Raw genomic sequence first — 17,026 nt, forward strand, 5'->3', positions numbered from 1 at the left:
GAAAATTTAATGATGGTTTAAATCCATACCAAGCTTCAAATGGAGTTCGGTCTTTCACTACCTATGTGGGAAGCCTATTTCAAAGAAAAACAAATGTATTTGCTACCTCTGCCCAAAATTTCTTTGGCAAGTTCTTCTCGTGCAACATGCATCTGGTGATCTCTATAATGTATTTGTTCCTTCTCTCGCTTACTCCATTTTGTTGTGGAGTATAGGGAGTAGTAAGTTGATGATGAATCCCTGCTTCCTCACTTAACATGTCGAACTGGTAAGAAGTGTATTCACTTCCATTATCTGTTCTTACAGACTGAATTTTATAGTTAGCTCCATTTTCTACTTTTGCTTTGAACTTTCGAAAGACATTAGCAGCCTTTGACTTATGTTTGAGAAAATAAATCTAGCACATGCGGCTTAGATCATCTATAAAAATGATATAGTAAAGACTACCTTTTAGTGAAGGAGTTCTTTGAGGTCCTGCTATATCAGTATGAATTAGTTGCAATTTGTTCGAGGCTCTCCAAGTTGTCTTTGGAAATGGAAGTCTGTTTTGTTTTCCATATTGACACGCAAGACAATTTGAAGAATGTACTTCTAAAACAGGCAAGTCATTAACTATTTTCATTTTTTGCATTTTAACCAACCCTTCATAGTGATAGTGTCCGTGTCTCTTGTGCCATACTTCTGTAATACTTTGGTTTGCTGAAAAAACAACATACTCCTCCTCAAATGGATCTAATGAGAAACTTTTGCCTCTTATTCTTACTTTAAACATTTCTTGATCTGAAGCATCCTTGATCAAACAATTATTATCTTCAAAATTTAATTTGTAGCCTTTTTCCATCAATTGACCAACACTAAGCAAGTTTTGATCTATGTCAGGTACATAAAGCACATCAGAAATTGTTTTAGTACCTGAATGACTTGGAATAGCAATGGTTCCTTTCTCTCTGACAGGAAGATGGTCACCATTACCTATTCTGACTTTAGTAATGGTCGTGGGCTTCAATTCCTTGAAGAGAGACATGTCATTTGTCATATGATTAGTGCATTCACTATCAATCAGCCAACACTAGCTCGATGATCTGCTTGAAAAACATGTAGCAACAAAGAGTTGATCTTCGTCCTCACTATTAACAATCTGAGCCTCTGCTTCTTGTTGCTGACCATTGTTATTGCAAATGACAGCTTCATGCCCAAGTTGATTGCATTTACTACATCTAGCATCAGGCCTTCTCCAACATTTATATGATGGATGACCTTTCTTGTTACAATGCCTACAAGGAGGATAACTTTTCTTTGAGTATCCACTTTTTCCTTTGGTAGTACTTGCTGAAATGCCTTCACCATTCTTCTTGTTCTTCTTCTTTTTGTTTTTGCCTCCATCTTGAGGCTTGGCAAACAATGCTCCTTCGGTATTTCCTTCTTCTCTCATGAATCTTCGTTGTTCTTGAGCCTGCAAAGCATTCAATAACTCTGTGAAGGTGATCTTGGACAGATCCTTAATGTTTTCCAAAGTAGTTATGGTTGCTTCAAATCTTTCCGGCACAGTTACCGAAATCTTTTCAACAATACGTGAATCATTAAACAAGAAACCAAGCAAACTTACCCTGTTTGCTATGTTAAAGAGCCTTTCAGAGTAATCTTTGATGGTTTTAGTTTCTTTCATCTTCTGCATCTCAAAATCTCTTATAAGATTTAGCACTTGCATATCTCTGATCCTTTAATCCCCTTCATATTCTGCCTTGAGATAATCCCAGATGGCTTTTGCTGACTTTAGAGACATAATTCCATCAAGTGACCAAAACTAAGCAAGTTTTGATCTATGTCAGGTACATAAAGCACATCAGAAATTGTTTTCGTACCTAAATGACTTGGAATAGCAATGGTTCCTTTCCCTCTGACAGGAAGATGGTCGCCATTACCTATTCTGACTTTAGTAATGGTCGTGGGCTTCTATTCCTTGAAAAGAGACATGTCATTTGTCATATGATTAGTGCATTCACTATCAATCAGCCAACACTCGCTCGATGATCTGCTTGAAAAACATGCAGCAACAAAGAGTTCATCTTCCTCCTCACTATTAACAATTTGAGACTCTGCTTCTTGTTGCTGACCATTGTTATTGCAAATGATAGCTTCATGCCCAAGTTGATTGCATTTACTACATTTAGCATTAGGCCTTCTCCAACATTTATATGATGGATGACCTTTCTTGTTATAATGCTTTCAAGGAGGATAACTTTTCTTTGAGTATCCACTTTTTCCTTTGGTAGTACTTGCTGAAATGCCTTCACCATTCTTCTTGTTCTTCTTCTTTTTGTTTTTGCCTCCATCTTGAGGCTTGGCAAACAATGCTCCTTCGGTATTTCTTTCTTCTCTCATGAATCTTCGTTGTTCTTGAGCCTGCAAAGCATTCAATAACTCTGTGAAGGCGATCTTGGACATATCCGTAATGTTTTCCAAAGTAGTTATGGTTGCTTCAAATCTTTCCGGCACAGTTACCAGAATCTTTTCAACAATACGTGAATCATTAAACAAGAAACCAACCAAACTTACCCTGTTTGCTATGTTAAAGAGCCTTTCAGAGTAATCTTTGATGGTTTTAGTTTCTTTCATCTTCTGCATCTCAAAATCTCTTATAAGATTTAGCACTTGCATACCTCTGATCCTTTAATCCCCTTCATATTCTGCCTTGAGATAATCCCAGATGGCTTTTGCTGACTTTAGAGACATAATTCCATCAATTGACCAAAACTAAGCAAGTTTTGATCTATGTCAGGTACATAAAGCACATCAGAAATTGTTTTAGTACCTAAATGACTTGGAATAGCTATGGTTCCTTTCCCTCTGACAGGAAGATGGTCACCATTACCTATTCTGACTTTAGTAATGGTCGTGGGCTTCAATTCATTGAAAATAGACATGTCATTTGTCATATGATTAGTGCATTTACTATCAATCAGCCACACTCGCTCGATGATCTGCTTGAAAAACATGTAGCAACAAAGTGTTCACCTTCCTCCTCACTATTAACAATTTGAGACTCTGCTTCTTGTTGCTGACCATTGTTATTGCAAATGATAGCTTCATGCCCAAGCTGATTGCATTTACTACATTTAGCATCAGGCCTTCTCCAACATTTATATGATGGATGACCTTTCTTGTTACAATGCTTACAAGGAGGATAACTTTTCTTTGAGTATCCATTTTTTCCTTTGGTAGTACTTGCTGAAATGCTTTCACCATTCTTCTTGTTCTTCTTCTCTTTGTTTTTGCCTCCATCTTGAGGCTTGGCAAACAATGCTCCATCGGTATTTCCTTCTTCTCTCATGAATCTTCGTTGTTCTTGAGCTTGCAAAGCATTCAATAATTCTGTGAAGGTGATCTTGGACAAATCCTTAATCTTTTCCAAAGTAGTTATGGTTGCTTCAAATCTTTTCGGCACAGTTACCAGAATCTTTTCAACAATACGTGAATCATTAAAAAAGAAACCAAGCAAACTCACCCTGTTTGCTATGTTAAAGAGCCTTTCAGAGTAATCTTTGATGGTTTTAGTTTCTTTCATCTTCTGCATCTCAAAATCTCTTATAAGATTTAGCACTTGCATACGTCTGATCCTTTAATCCACTTCATATTCTGCCTTGAGATAATCCCAGATGGCTTTTGCTGACTTTAGAGACATAATTTCATCAATTGACCAAAACTAAGCAAGTTTTGATCTATGTCAAGTACATAAAGCACATCAGAAATTGTTTTAGTACCTAAATGACTTGGAATAGCAATGGTTCCTTTCCCTCTGACAGGAAGATGGTCGCCATTACCTATTCTGACTTTAGTAATAGTCGTGGGCTTCAATTCCTTGAAAAGAAACATGTCATTTGTCATATGATTAGTGAATTCACTATCAATTAGCCAACACTCGCTCGATGATCTGCTTGAAAAACATGTAGCAACAAAGAGTTCATCTTTCTCCTCACTATTAACAATTTGAGACTCTGCTTCTTGTTGCTGACCATTGTTATTGCGAATGATAGCTTCATGCCCAAGTTGATTGCATTTACTACATCTAGCATCAGGCCTTCTCCAGCATTTATATGATGGATGACCTTTCTTGTTACAATGCTTACAAGGAGGATACTTTTCTTTGAGTATCCACTTTTTCCTTTGGTAGTACTTGCTGAAATGCCTTCACCATTCTTCTTGTTCTTCTTCTTTTTGTTTTTGCCTCCATCTTGAGGCTTGGCAAACAATGCTCCTTCGGTATTTCCTTCTTCTCTCATGAATCTTAGTTGTTCTTGAGCCTGCAAAGCATTCAATAACTCTGTGATGGTGATCTTGGACAAATCTTTAATGTTTTCTAAAGTAGTTATCGTTGCTTCAAATCTTTCCGGCACAGTTACCAGAATCTTTTCAACAATACGTGAATCATTAAACACGAAACCAAGCAATCTTACCCTGTTTGCTATGTTCAAGCGTTTTTCAGAGTAATATTTGATGGTTTCAGTTTCTTTCATATTCTGCTTCTCGAAATTTCTTATAAGATTTAATACTTGCATACCTCTGATCCTTTCATCCCCTTCGTATTCTGCCTTGAGATAATCCCAGATGGCTTTTGCTGACTTTAGAGACATAATTGGAGTGAAGATTGAAGAAGATACTACAGAAAATAAACAGGCCTTTGCCTTTGATTTTCTTGTTTTCCTGTCTTTATGGTTTTGATCTGGGACATAGTTGGATTGTTAGGCAATGGAGGAACTTCATAATCCTCTTCGACTACCTCCCACATATCCATGGCATCTAGATAAGTTTCCTTCCTTACCACCCAAATCTGATAGTTATCACCATTAAAAACAGGTGGTGCCATTACATAAAAACTTGATTCTGCTTCCATGATTGATAAATTTGTCTTCTTGATTACAATCGCAACTTTGATGAAATACCCACAGATCCTTCAAGAAATAAATGCTCTGATACCAATTGTTAGTTTTCAGAGAAGGAAAGACATAACAATCTGATTTTATTTTGTTATTGAACAAGTAGGAACATAAGTTTGATAAACCAACAAAGAAAATATTTATGGAAGCAAAACTACTAACTTCATTAAACATATATTTATAGAGTATACAAGTAAACCAACTCCTAAGGATAAGATTAAAAAACTAACTTAGGATAAGATAGAAACTAATTAACTGCTAAGCAGTAAATAACTACCCTACAATACAGAGAACTTGGACTGTTGTAGTTCTTATGCATATTTCTAACACTTACAGCTATGAAGGCTAAAGTAAAAGAAAAGGATGAATATTTGAAAGAATGGCAAAATATGTACAAAGAAGTGTAAACAATACTTTTATGATCACCAAACAAAAAAGGTGGATCTCATTGTAAGACCTCACCCAAAGTAACGATGCACAACACTTCCATTAATTGAGGAAGGTCGGTGAACTCATAAAAGAAAAGGCAACACACTGAATAAGAAGGGAAAAATTGTTATCCATCGCCAAAAGTGACAGTTCAAGGAGAAAATTTGAAGGCTCGAAAGGTGAACTAACGTGGTACTCAAAAATACACTGAATGTGAAGGGAAGACTCGAATGAGCTCAGCCACTGAGGTTCAAACACCTGAAGTCTAGTAAAAGAAAACTGAGTTGGAGAGGAATCAGTGATCCACCTATTGTGATCGGCTTTCCCGACTAATGTCACTAAATGGGTAGTGTATTCAGTTTTGGACCAAATTTTGGGAAACTATAAACAGCCCAATGGAAAGAGAAAAATAGAGGCCACGTAAGGTTTAATAGTTTTTGGTGTATGCACAAGTGAAGAAAAAACACATTACCTTGTGAATAACACTTTCTAGTTCTTTTTTGGGTTTTTTTCAACTTTGTTTTTGAAATCGACAAATTGAAGTTGAATTCGAAGTGGATTTGGTGGTATTTTATTAATTACATGTTACCTATGACTGCTTTCATGAAAGGTATAATTGCATTGTTTTTTTTATAGGTGGCTAAAACCCCAAGAGATAATGGTGCAATTATGGGGTTGGGTGTTGATTTAATGCTGTGGGTATTTTTTATGCACTATTTTCTTGTTGTTTGTACATGAATTTTGGCTTATTAGGATGAGGTAATTTGTGGGTTCAGGTTGCAAACTTAATTTCTACTTTTGATCTCAGATCGTTGCTCTAAAGAGATTGATTGGAGTGGGTAATTAGTACAATACTAGGAATTTAGGTTTGATGTCTATAACTTGTTTGAAAATAGAGGTTATGGGTCGTATCTATTTTTGCTATTTCTGCATTAAAAGAGAGAATATAGTAAAGTATTGGGTTGTTTAGACATATAGATGAAATCAAAAGGAGTTTCTATGCAGGGATGATATGAGATCAAAAGAATATTAACGTCATTGAAGATGACCCGGCCTATTCATGAATGTTCAGCACTATAGACAAACACAATTACCCCTATGTGACATTGATATCCAATCCATGAACCCCTATATTGCTTATTACTTTTGAAAGTTTCCAAAATATTAGTTTAATTGTTACCATTGATAAAAAAAATCCTTTTGTTTATATTGGTGGAATCATCCGCTCACTTGTTTTTGTTGCTACAAAAAATGACTTTACATTCCAAATTTCATGATAAGAATTTTCTACAATATTCAATTCTCTGTGAGATTCGACCAGTGACTCTTAGTTGGGTATTTTTATTGACGACGATAGTTTCCTCTTTTAATTGTCTTTGAAGAGTACATTTGAGCATTATCACAGAGAAGGAAATAAAGAATGTAGAAAAGGGAACTTGAATCTACTCTCCACGATGAGTCTCCACAAGCTGAAGACATAATACTTCGATGAGTTGCAAAATCCTCTAGGAGAGAAGGGTCTGCATAGGAAAATCTGGAAATGAACGAACTTCATATTCTATAACTCATTTGGAAGATTTGAGCGCGAAAGGGGATAGTTTTCTATAAGAGAAGCAAGGGTTAATAAGGTACACATTCTAAGAGAGAGAGGAGAAAAGTGATATTCATCTAAAAGGGTTGACAAGCGTTTAGGTGTTCGTAACTAGCTCATAACAGATGCCTTAAATCAAATAACCGTTATTTGTGTGAAATACGTTATTTTGTACGAAATCCGTTAAATCAAATAACCATTATGGGGAGCATAATCCTAGTCTCTTTTATCCAATAACGAAAACTTTGAGACTATTATTTGCTACTTACGCTACTCGATTATAGTTACACATTGTTATTGGAACACAAAATCAAACCCAATATTTACTATACACATTTTTATTTTCTGGAAATATCAACCACAAATGAGTATAAGAACTAGTAGACTTATTTCTTCTACATTCCCTATAGGATCGACCTCAACTCTTGTTAAGTTCTGTAATTAATTTCAACCATTTATACTGCTTAAGTGAAGTGTAAGTTTGGATGAATTAGTTTTTCATATAATTCATCTCTTTTTCGATTACCCATGCATGTAAAATCATTGATCACTTGTGCTTGTAAATGTAATCTATAACACAGTGGAATGCTTGCATATCTCCATCTAAGTTCCTTTTTCTTGGTTAAAATTCTAAGTTGCAGTTAATTGTCATTGATGTTGATTGACATGCGAAGATGGAATTCTCCAAGCACTTTTAAATAGATTACAGGTTAATTTCTTAATAGTGGTCCTTCATTAAGCGTACTTATTTTATAATATGCTAAATTAAAATGGTTAAAATATCTATTATATTTCAAATAAATAAAAGTATCCTTATTTTTTAGATTACTGTTATAAAAAGTGATTTAACACATTATTATTTGTTGTTTTATAAAGGATCCACGCTTCATCAAGTCAACTATCAAAGTGTGGGATACTTAAGATGTATTTTGTCAGCAACAAAGAAGGCATAAGGGATACATTTTTGTTATAAGTTATAATTAAGTTATTTTAAACTAAAAACCGTAATTCAATGGTCATTTTGTTTAATTTTCGCATTGTTGTGCAACAAAAAATAAGGAATCGGAGTTCCAACTAAAATAAGTGGGCTTCCATGTAGCTCCCAAAAGCCCATCACTTTTGAATTTATTTGTGGATCATTCAAGCACGAATATCTCTATTTTAGGGTAGTTGTCAATTTTATCTGTTGAATTAATGATTTTATTTTTTATCTCTAAACATACTATGTAATTAAAAATAAATTTTTCCAAGATACCCTTGACATTAAAATAAAAATCGCATGACACAATTTATTTCTTACGAGGAAAAATATATTTACAAGAAAAAATTCGCAGCACACAAATTATGTTTTAAAAGTCATAAATTTAATTTCAGAACATTATGTCTTAAAAAGTCAAAATCCATAAGTTACGAAATGACTTAGTTTCTATAGAACTAATATTGATGGATACATACGTTTAGTTTTAAAACTACAAACTTATCTCTGAGTGACATAACTTATCCTAATGAACTTTTGTCAAATAAGATAAAAGTTCTCTAAACTTATATTGGACAAGATAAAATGTTCTCGATACTTATGTTGAACAAGTAACTTATACTCTTCGAATTAGATACTACATAACTCACGCTGAACAAGACAATTTATTTTAAATTTCTGCATTCCAAAATAGGTCATAACTAAAAATACTTTAATAAAAAAATTTAATTTAATTTTTAAAAAAACAATTTAAAGGACAAAACTAAATACCAAAATTAAAATATGATTTATCTGCACAAAACTTGTTTGTTTGGGCAATGTTAGAAGAGCCCATCATATAATTGTGTTTTGGCCCACATTGGAAGAGCCCTCATATGAGTGAGTTTTGTCCCGCGTTGGAAGAGCCCTATTATATGAGTGAGTCAATAGCCTGATAGTTGGGATATAGGGCACACAAGGTAAAAAATTAAGGAAAGCAATTAGGGGTGGAGGCGGAGGTGGAGTTTGAGGCGGAGACGGAGACAGAGACTAGAAGGAAGAGGGCAATGAAATTTCCGGGATGGAGATATGTTTTAATAATATCAGGAACTTTTTTTGAGGCAATCATAGATTCTATCTTATTCATCGCACTGAACTTCACTACAAGGTATTATGATATTGTTTTTCTTATTCTATGCTTGTTTATTTATGAGAAAGAGCGATCATATGTATAAATTATTGTTATATTATTGTAAGATATGTGGAACGAGAGATTGAAGAAGTTTGAGGAGGAGCTCAAAATAAAACAAAGTATGTACACACATATATAGCCCTAATCAGTTGGTACCCTCTTGAGAGATAGGTACTTCTAAATATTCATTTACTAATCTGTTCACTTTTTGTAGACTATAGCTTAGATAAGCTTTGAATTAGATTCTTGTATATTTGGTTGATTATGATTTGGAAGTTTAATCCAGATTGCATGCTCCAATAACAATGAATAATTGGGCATGAAATTGATGTTTTGGAATTTAGGGTGAATTTCTAGTGTCAAGCTTATGTCTTATTGATAATAACTTATGTTTTTTCTCTGAAATACAATGTGTTTAGTAGATATCTTACTTGTGAATCAGATAACATGAGGGTCTTATTTAGGGCTTGTTCATGCTAAATTGTAATATATCGTTAAGTTTGACAATTGTGAATTATGAATTTTGAGTCATGGATACTTAATTTCCTTTAATCTAAAATTATTTTCTAAGATCGGGTGATCAATCAATATACATATATATTATTTTTAGTATTCAATATAAAAAATAGTGTGTGGGTAAAAAACAATGGTTGCCCAAGCAACTAGTAACATTGATTTAAGTCGCCACTATACCCTACTATGATAAAGACCATAGAAGTCAAGAGAAGAAGTGTTGACTCATGCTTATAAAAGTAAATAATTTATCCGTGTTCTTTTATAGGAGTAGAAAATCTCCTATAAAATATGATATGTCCAATCCATACAAGTTTGGGTAGGTTATTGTAGTGTTCATGGAAGTGTGAAGTTAAAAATATTGGCAAGGCTTGCTTTGCTTAAACATGAATTGTAAGTGAAAAAGTGTGCATTAGTCACATTATTGTAAAAATCTTTCTTGAAGTGAAGCACAATTTAACTGAAAAAGGACGAACATAAATAGAAAGAATATAGAAAAAGTTCAAATTATAAGCTAAAGAGTAGATATCACAAAATCAAAGCTTTTTATGGTTAAACATTTATTTCTTGTTCTTCTAAATGATCTACTTGGAAATGATTATTAGAATCTTGTATTTCTCCCTTACCAATTTATTTCTCATCATTTTCTTCAACTCCAGTAATTATAATCTCCATTATAAAAATCTCTTTCACACTTCCTTATCTTATAAATCCATATCACAGTTATCATAAAAGAGTTATTGGTTCAAACTTACTAATGCATTGCGGCCCTTACATCGTAGATCTCCGCTTCACGCTTAGAGTGGAGAAGCTACTGCTTTTGTAAATACTGGGTTAATGAACCACTCATTTATTAACTCAGTCCATCGTGACCTCTAAAAATTCAGTCTATTTAAAAGTTAGATTGTTGTGGTTGCATTTCTGAGCAAGATGTATGTCTGAAAGAAATCAAATTAAATTAAGTATTTAGTAATATTTTTAGTAGATTTATGTATTTTATTATAAAATAGGATTTTTTTTAAAATTTTGTTTCGTAAGTATTAGGCTTAGCAATTATTATTTATCTAGAAAACAATTTATGTTTCCTAGTTTCATAAGGATTAGACTTCTTATTGATGTAATAAGACTCCCTATCTAAAAGGAATTTTGTGGAATAAAACATGTCATATTTTAATTTTAAAAACATGTTATTGGAGTTCCGTCATCCATTGAAATTTTATGATTCAACATTTCTTTAATGAGTGAAAGTTATAATCAAAATAGTTTGTTCTAGGAATTCTAACAAATACAAAGAAAAGACAAAGTAAATTGACTTATGTTTTTCTGTTCATCATCCTATGACTTGATCCGTCTCTAGACCTCCTAACAATTTGGTATCGGGGCCTGACACAGTGAGGTCATTTCCAGATTCCAAGAAGAACATGGAATCCATACTAGCCACAATAATATGCAGAGTTGAATAGCATTAGTGGTGGAAATGGGGCGTTTTTGGGTGAGGGTGGGAAGGGTTGAGCTTAACCCACAAATTTTTTAATATGCCTCGTCCTGCATAACAGTTTTTTTCATTTTCAACCCACCCCACCCCGCCCAGCATAGATCCGCCTCGCATAATTTTTTAAATATTTTCTTTTCTAGTTAAGTTTGATACTAAAATTATAAATAATAAAAATAAATTCATTTTTACATTAAGTTGCATTAGTTTAATAGGAAAGTGACTTAAAATTTCAAGAACTCCAATTATCAACTCCATGATAATTATGATTTCAAGAATTATCATCCTCTTGTCTCAGGGGAAATATTTAAATAAAACTTGATATGCTTGGCCATAACAAAACTTCTAGTTTTTTTTACACTTCTCCATCCGAAACATCATTATCAACTTCTACACCTCCATGTGTTAATCTTGAGGTAGTTCTGAGCCAGAGTGCATAATCTTAAACAATAGTATTCATTTCTTTCTTTCTTCAGTGCTTTTAATTCTTTATGGAGATCTTCAAATGCCTCAAAGACATTTGATTTGATATCGGAATGGTCACATTGACGATTATCTAGTGTCGCATAAAAAATTCAATTATTTTTCTATACTTGTGGAATCATTAGAACATGGTTTTCAGCTTGATGAAAATAGTGCAACACCAACATCTCCTTCGGTTCAAGTTGCAAACTTATCTGCTTGTTGGGACAAACTAATTTTCCTTCTGAGAAACTAATAGTGCATGCTTTCCCAAACCAATTAACTTCATTTCAATCTTTTGGTTACACTTTTTGGTCATGTTTTCCATTTCTAAAGAAGATAATTAAAGAAGAAAAAAATATATGGAAAACATGGCCAATAAGCAAAAGATTGAAATAAAGTTGATTGAGACTCAGAACGCAAGTACTGTTAGTTTCTCGAAAAGGAAAAAACATTGTTTTAGTATGCATATAAGATTACAACTTGGATTGAAGTATATGTTGGTGTTATGATTTTTTTCAAAAGTGTAAAACCATGTTTCTATTTACAGGTAAACAAAAAAATAGATAATTTTTTTTAGAGAAACTAGAAGATCACTACCGTAAACATGTTTACCGAAGATCGAATGTCTTTGATGCCTTTTAAGATCTTTGTAGAGAATTTCAAAATCTCTGAAACACAGAAATTTGCGTAAAAACCAAATGTACAACCAAGTGATCTAATTGTTAGTCCCAAAAAATAATAAATAATATGTGATCGCTACAGGAACGCTCTTAATGACTAATAGAAGACATTAACACATAAATGACTTGGAGGGTCATTACACCCATTTGAGACAAAGAGTTGAAAGGAAGAACTGGCAAACATTAGCTGTTAGTGGGCAGTGCAAATAGAGGTGATTCACTTTTCATTGGGTTTTTCACATAGGTAGAATCCTTTGATAAGGATAACACTTCTCTTTCTGAGTTTATCTAGGATCAGACATGCAACTTTTTAGGGGTCTAGGTAAAACAATTAACTCTATGAGGTTTTCTAGTTCTCCCAACATGTTTCTGTGGCCGGTACTTAAGCACACTATTTACACACCATCCTTGTTTGTATCATTCTTTCACAGTGTAATCAGCCATCTTCCTTTCTGGGGCAACATCCAAGTTATACCCTCTAATGAAACAAAGATATGGAGGAGCTCATTGACTTCGTAGTCTTGATGATTGCTTCCGAACGAAGTTGCATTTATGATTACTTTTTAGACTTCATTAACCTTGAATGCAGTTATTGAATCTTCTAATGTGGTCAAATATCATCTTTGTTATTAATATAGTTGTTGTTAGTCCTCAGTCATCAATATACAAGTATTTTTCCATAAAATTATAGGTTATGAAGTTCTTTTGTTATTTAGTCATTTTTTATGTTTTTTCATCTTTAGGTTCCATGAGATTTGTGTTGTCTAGATTGAAAATCAATTAAAATCTTTTGTTGAACAATGTAAATGTGATGGATCCAAAAAAACCATCTTCCACTCATAATTCCACTTATATCACTGTCACGACCAAGGAGTACCCCCTAGACGTAACAGGGCATACTCGACCCCGAAAGGGTCTAATACAAGCCCTTTGCATCATAACATAGGTAATAGAATTGAAAATATGGAACAAATTAAAACTTTTACAATCGAAGTAATTTTCATAACAAAAGAAGCGGAAGTCTACTAAACCTTTGTCTCAAACCATCTAACATAATACTTGAATGAAACTCTTGGGACGCAGCCCATACAAGGTCTAAACATAAAGAAATGACATAAAGGTAAAGTGGATGTTGTCCTCGAAGCTATGAGGACTAACCAAGATCTTCAACTTTTCTAGATCCTTGAAACCTAGCCTCCAAAGCAACTCAAGCCTCCAACCCTACATTTGGTTGGAATGTAGGCAACATGCGTTAGTACAAAATGTACCAAGTATGAAAGCTAACACAACATCATAAGAGCATCTCAAATGGTTAGTCAACATAAGACATAAGCATAAGAGATAATAACAAGATCATAACACAAGCAATGTAGCCATGGGACAATCATCAACACAAGCATCATATAAACACAAGTCAACATAAGATATATTTAATGAGCATTGGAGATACATCATGTTCATGGCATAGTCATTACTTAGACTTTCATGGGTACATACTTCAACCTTAAGTCTTTCATATTACAACATGACTACTTCACAAGCCACCTCCAAGTATACTTGTGCAATGCAAGGATAGCATCCCGTACAACCATCCATGCTAAGTACATCTCTTTGGTCATTCTTGGGCATAGTCCACCTTCACATTTACGACTTAGGTCTTCATGTCATCTTAATTACAATCTATTTACTTGGTCAACTCTTAAGCTTCTCTATGCCATAAGGGTATCATATTTCCAAGTAACCCCAAAACACACTTGTGCAATGCATGAAAGGCATCCTATACTACCCTTCACACTAAGCATAGCCTTGAAGTCATCCTAGTTATATTCACCCTACTTTGGACTCATTGTTAGCTTAACTCTCATAACTAAGGAAATCTCTAACCTTTAGTCAACTATAACTAGGAAAGGCAACTCTAGCACAATCCTATCTCAATACTTCTCTATAATAACCCTAAGTCATACTTGTGCAATGCATGCATAGCACCCCATAATACTATACATGCTAAGTATTACCTTTAGGTCCTCATGCTAACACTTCTTTGTTTGGAACCTAGTTCCTCTCTTTAACCCTATAACACAATGAAGTACTCTCTCAAGCACATCTTAGTTCATTAATAACTTGAACCCTATGAGATACCATCTTAAGTATGTCTATGTTCATTACTAGCATGGATACTATGATATACTTACCTAAGCATGTCTAACTCCATTTATACTTTGAACACTATGAGATGCTCTCTTAAGTATATCTAAGTTCCTTCTTCGTATAGACCTTATGAGATACTATATTAACCTTGTCTAAGTCCATTTACACTCTTGAACACTATGAGTTACTTCATTACGTAAGTCTTAGTTCATTATGCTTTGAACAGTATGAGATGCTTCTCAAGAATGTCTTAGTTCATTATGCTTTGAACACTATGAGATGTTTCTCAAGTATGTCTTAGTTCATTGGATATGGAGATTGCTACTAGGAACCTTAACTCAACTATGTGAAGGATCCCATCTCATGATACCTAAATTTGGGAAAACCCACACTCTACTACGTAAGAGTTTCCCTTTTAACTTGGATAGTCCTCACATCAACTAGGTGTTGCTCTCCTTACTTCTTGGAGTTCAGACCCTATCTTGTGTGACACTCTTTCTCATTGTCAATATCCACTTGGTGCCAAGCATACACCCCAAGGTGTACTTGTTAAGACTTGCTTAACACTCATCTCTCATGGAAGGATGTCCTTGACAACCCATCCATGCTCAAATGGTTCTATCACTTTAATCTATTAAGCATTCATAAGGTAGGTTAGGTGAGTACATGCCTTTTACCACAATTCAACCTATTAGACCTCATTCACATTTAGACTTTACTCTCAAAACCTTAGCAACACTAGGTAATCACATTAGCGTCACCCTAAAGCGTTAGCTATCATGATCACAAACCCTACTCTCAAGGTTTCTTTCTTAATCTCTTCTTTATACCTAGATTTCAAGGTAATTTGATCACATGTTTCATTATTAGGTGATTCTATTATTAATTGATCATAAACATTCAATTCTAACTTTACAAGTCAAGGTCAATCATATACAATAGAGTCTAGTTAAATTCATGATTATATGATCCTAACTTTGATCAATTACAACACATAACATTGAATTAGGAAGATCACATATGAACCTTCAACTTTGCCTCTAATGGCATAAACCCACAAAGATCACATTCATCCATTTAGATTTGGGTTCATCATATAAAATCACATGAAATCATCATATTATCATTAATCAAAGCTAAATCAATTATAATTGGGTGATATCCACTAGATTGGAATCACACCGAAACCCTACCCATAATGTAAGAACAACCCTAGCTAGAATGGGGTTTTTGATCCACAACTGGGGGATTATTATGGGGGCTCTATGGGTGGAACAACCCATATATGAACAAGCTTCACTTACCTTCAATCAAATCCCCAAATAAAGCTTTAATCAATGGTGATCGACCTAGATGCTGCCCCTCTTCTTCTTCTTCTTCTTTGCTTCTAGAGAGAGAATTTCTTGAGAGTAGTTTGGGGGTTCTAAGATGAATGAGTTAAAGTGATTATTTTAGGGTTTATTAACTATTTATTGGAGGATAATTAATTAACTAAACTTCCACCCTAAACCCTAAACTAATTACTAAACTAACCCTCAAAACCTAACTTAAAACTAAACTTGCCAAAACTGGCAACATCTACGGATCCCCATCCACGGATTGTGGATGGGTCTAAGGGCCGTGGTTTGGGTCCATCAATTGGACCTGGGGCTCAAATGTTGCAGGGTGTTGCAGGCCTGACCTACGCCCATGACCTATGGGGTGTAGGTTGATCTAAGGGGCGTGGTTTGAAACCGTAGGTTACACTTTTTGATAGTTTTGAGGTCATCCTCAAGGACCCCTTGGGTGGTCCTTGGGGATTCGTACCCGGACGTTTAACCCCTAAACATGATATTCTAAGTACGGGAGCCATTTATTTTGATTTTAACCCTCATACAATATACCAAAACTCTTTCCAATGACTCTGCAACTCACTAGTTCAACTAACTAAAATATGGGGTGTTACATTATCCCCCACTTGGGAACATTCGTGCTCGAATGAAACTTTAAATAATTCTTAAAGTCTAAACTCTAACTTAGCAGCCCTTTATGAATGGGCTACATCTAATGCACATAATCAAGGAAGAAAACCTCAATTTCAAGCTAAACTCATACACTACAACACAAGGGAGTAGGAACTACTTCTACCAACCCAAAATGCATCAAATACTATATCCACTCATTTTCACGGAGGAACTAACATCTCCTAGCTAAAATATGCTCAACACACACTCATGGAGCCTAAAATGCAACTTCTCATAAAAGCATCTATTGAAGGAGAAACCCTCCAAATCCAACCACTAAGGGATGCTCATAATCAATCCATGAAGTCTATAATGCATTACAACATGAGGAAACAATGCTATTAAGTCATTTCTAAAAAGACCTAAGCATTTCATGAACATATATCACATAAGAGGATCATAGAAACATACGATTCACCCATGACTTCACATAAAAGTAAATCAAGAGAAACTTATCATCTCAAGCTTGAATGGGAGTAGAAGGAAAAGATGAGGACATCGGAACATATCATTGGCCCTTGGTCTCCGAAGTATCACTGCTAACCATATTCCTTACTAAAGAATACTCCTCACCAATCTATGGAACAACTTCCTTGTTCTTCTATTTTTTGACTTGCCGGTCCA

The 17,026-nt window shown here is 34.4% G+C and overlaps 2 protein-coding genes across 2 annotated transcripts in view; both read right to left on the reverse strand.

Annotated features, from left to right (window-relative positions):
* Nucleotides 1-17,026, reverse strand: part of LOC125872833 (ATP synthase subunit d, mitochondrial) — a 739,546-nt gene that overhangs the window by 565,209 nt on the left and 157,311 nt on the right. The window lies entirely within an intron of this gene.
* LOC125873860 (uncharacterized) lies at nucleotides 2,227-2,658 on the reverse strand. The gene has a single exon (XM_049554708.1). The coding sequence runs from the start codon at nucleotides 2,656-2,658 to the stop codon at nucleotides 2,227-2,229; it is 432 nt and encodes a 143-aa protein (XP_049410665.1).

Source organism: Solanum stenotomum, chromosome 8 (assembly GCF_019186545.1).
Source record: "Solanum stenotomum isolate F172 chromosome 8, ASM1918654v1, whole genome shotgun sequence".
Taxonomy (NCBI): domain Eukaryota; kingdom Viridiplantae; phylum Streptophyta; class Magnoliopsida; order Solanales; family Solanaceae; genus Solanum; species Solanum stenotomum.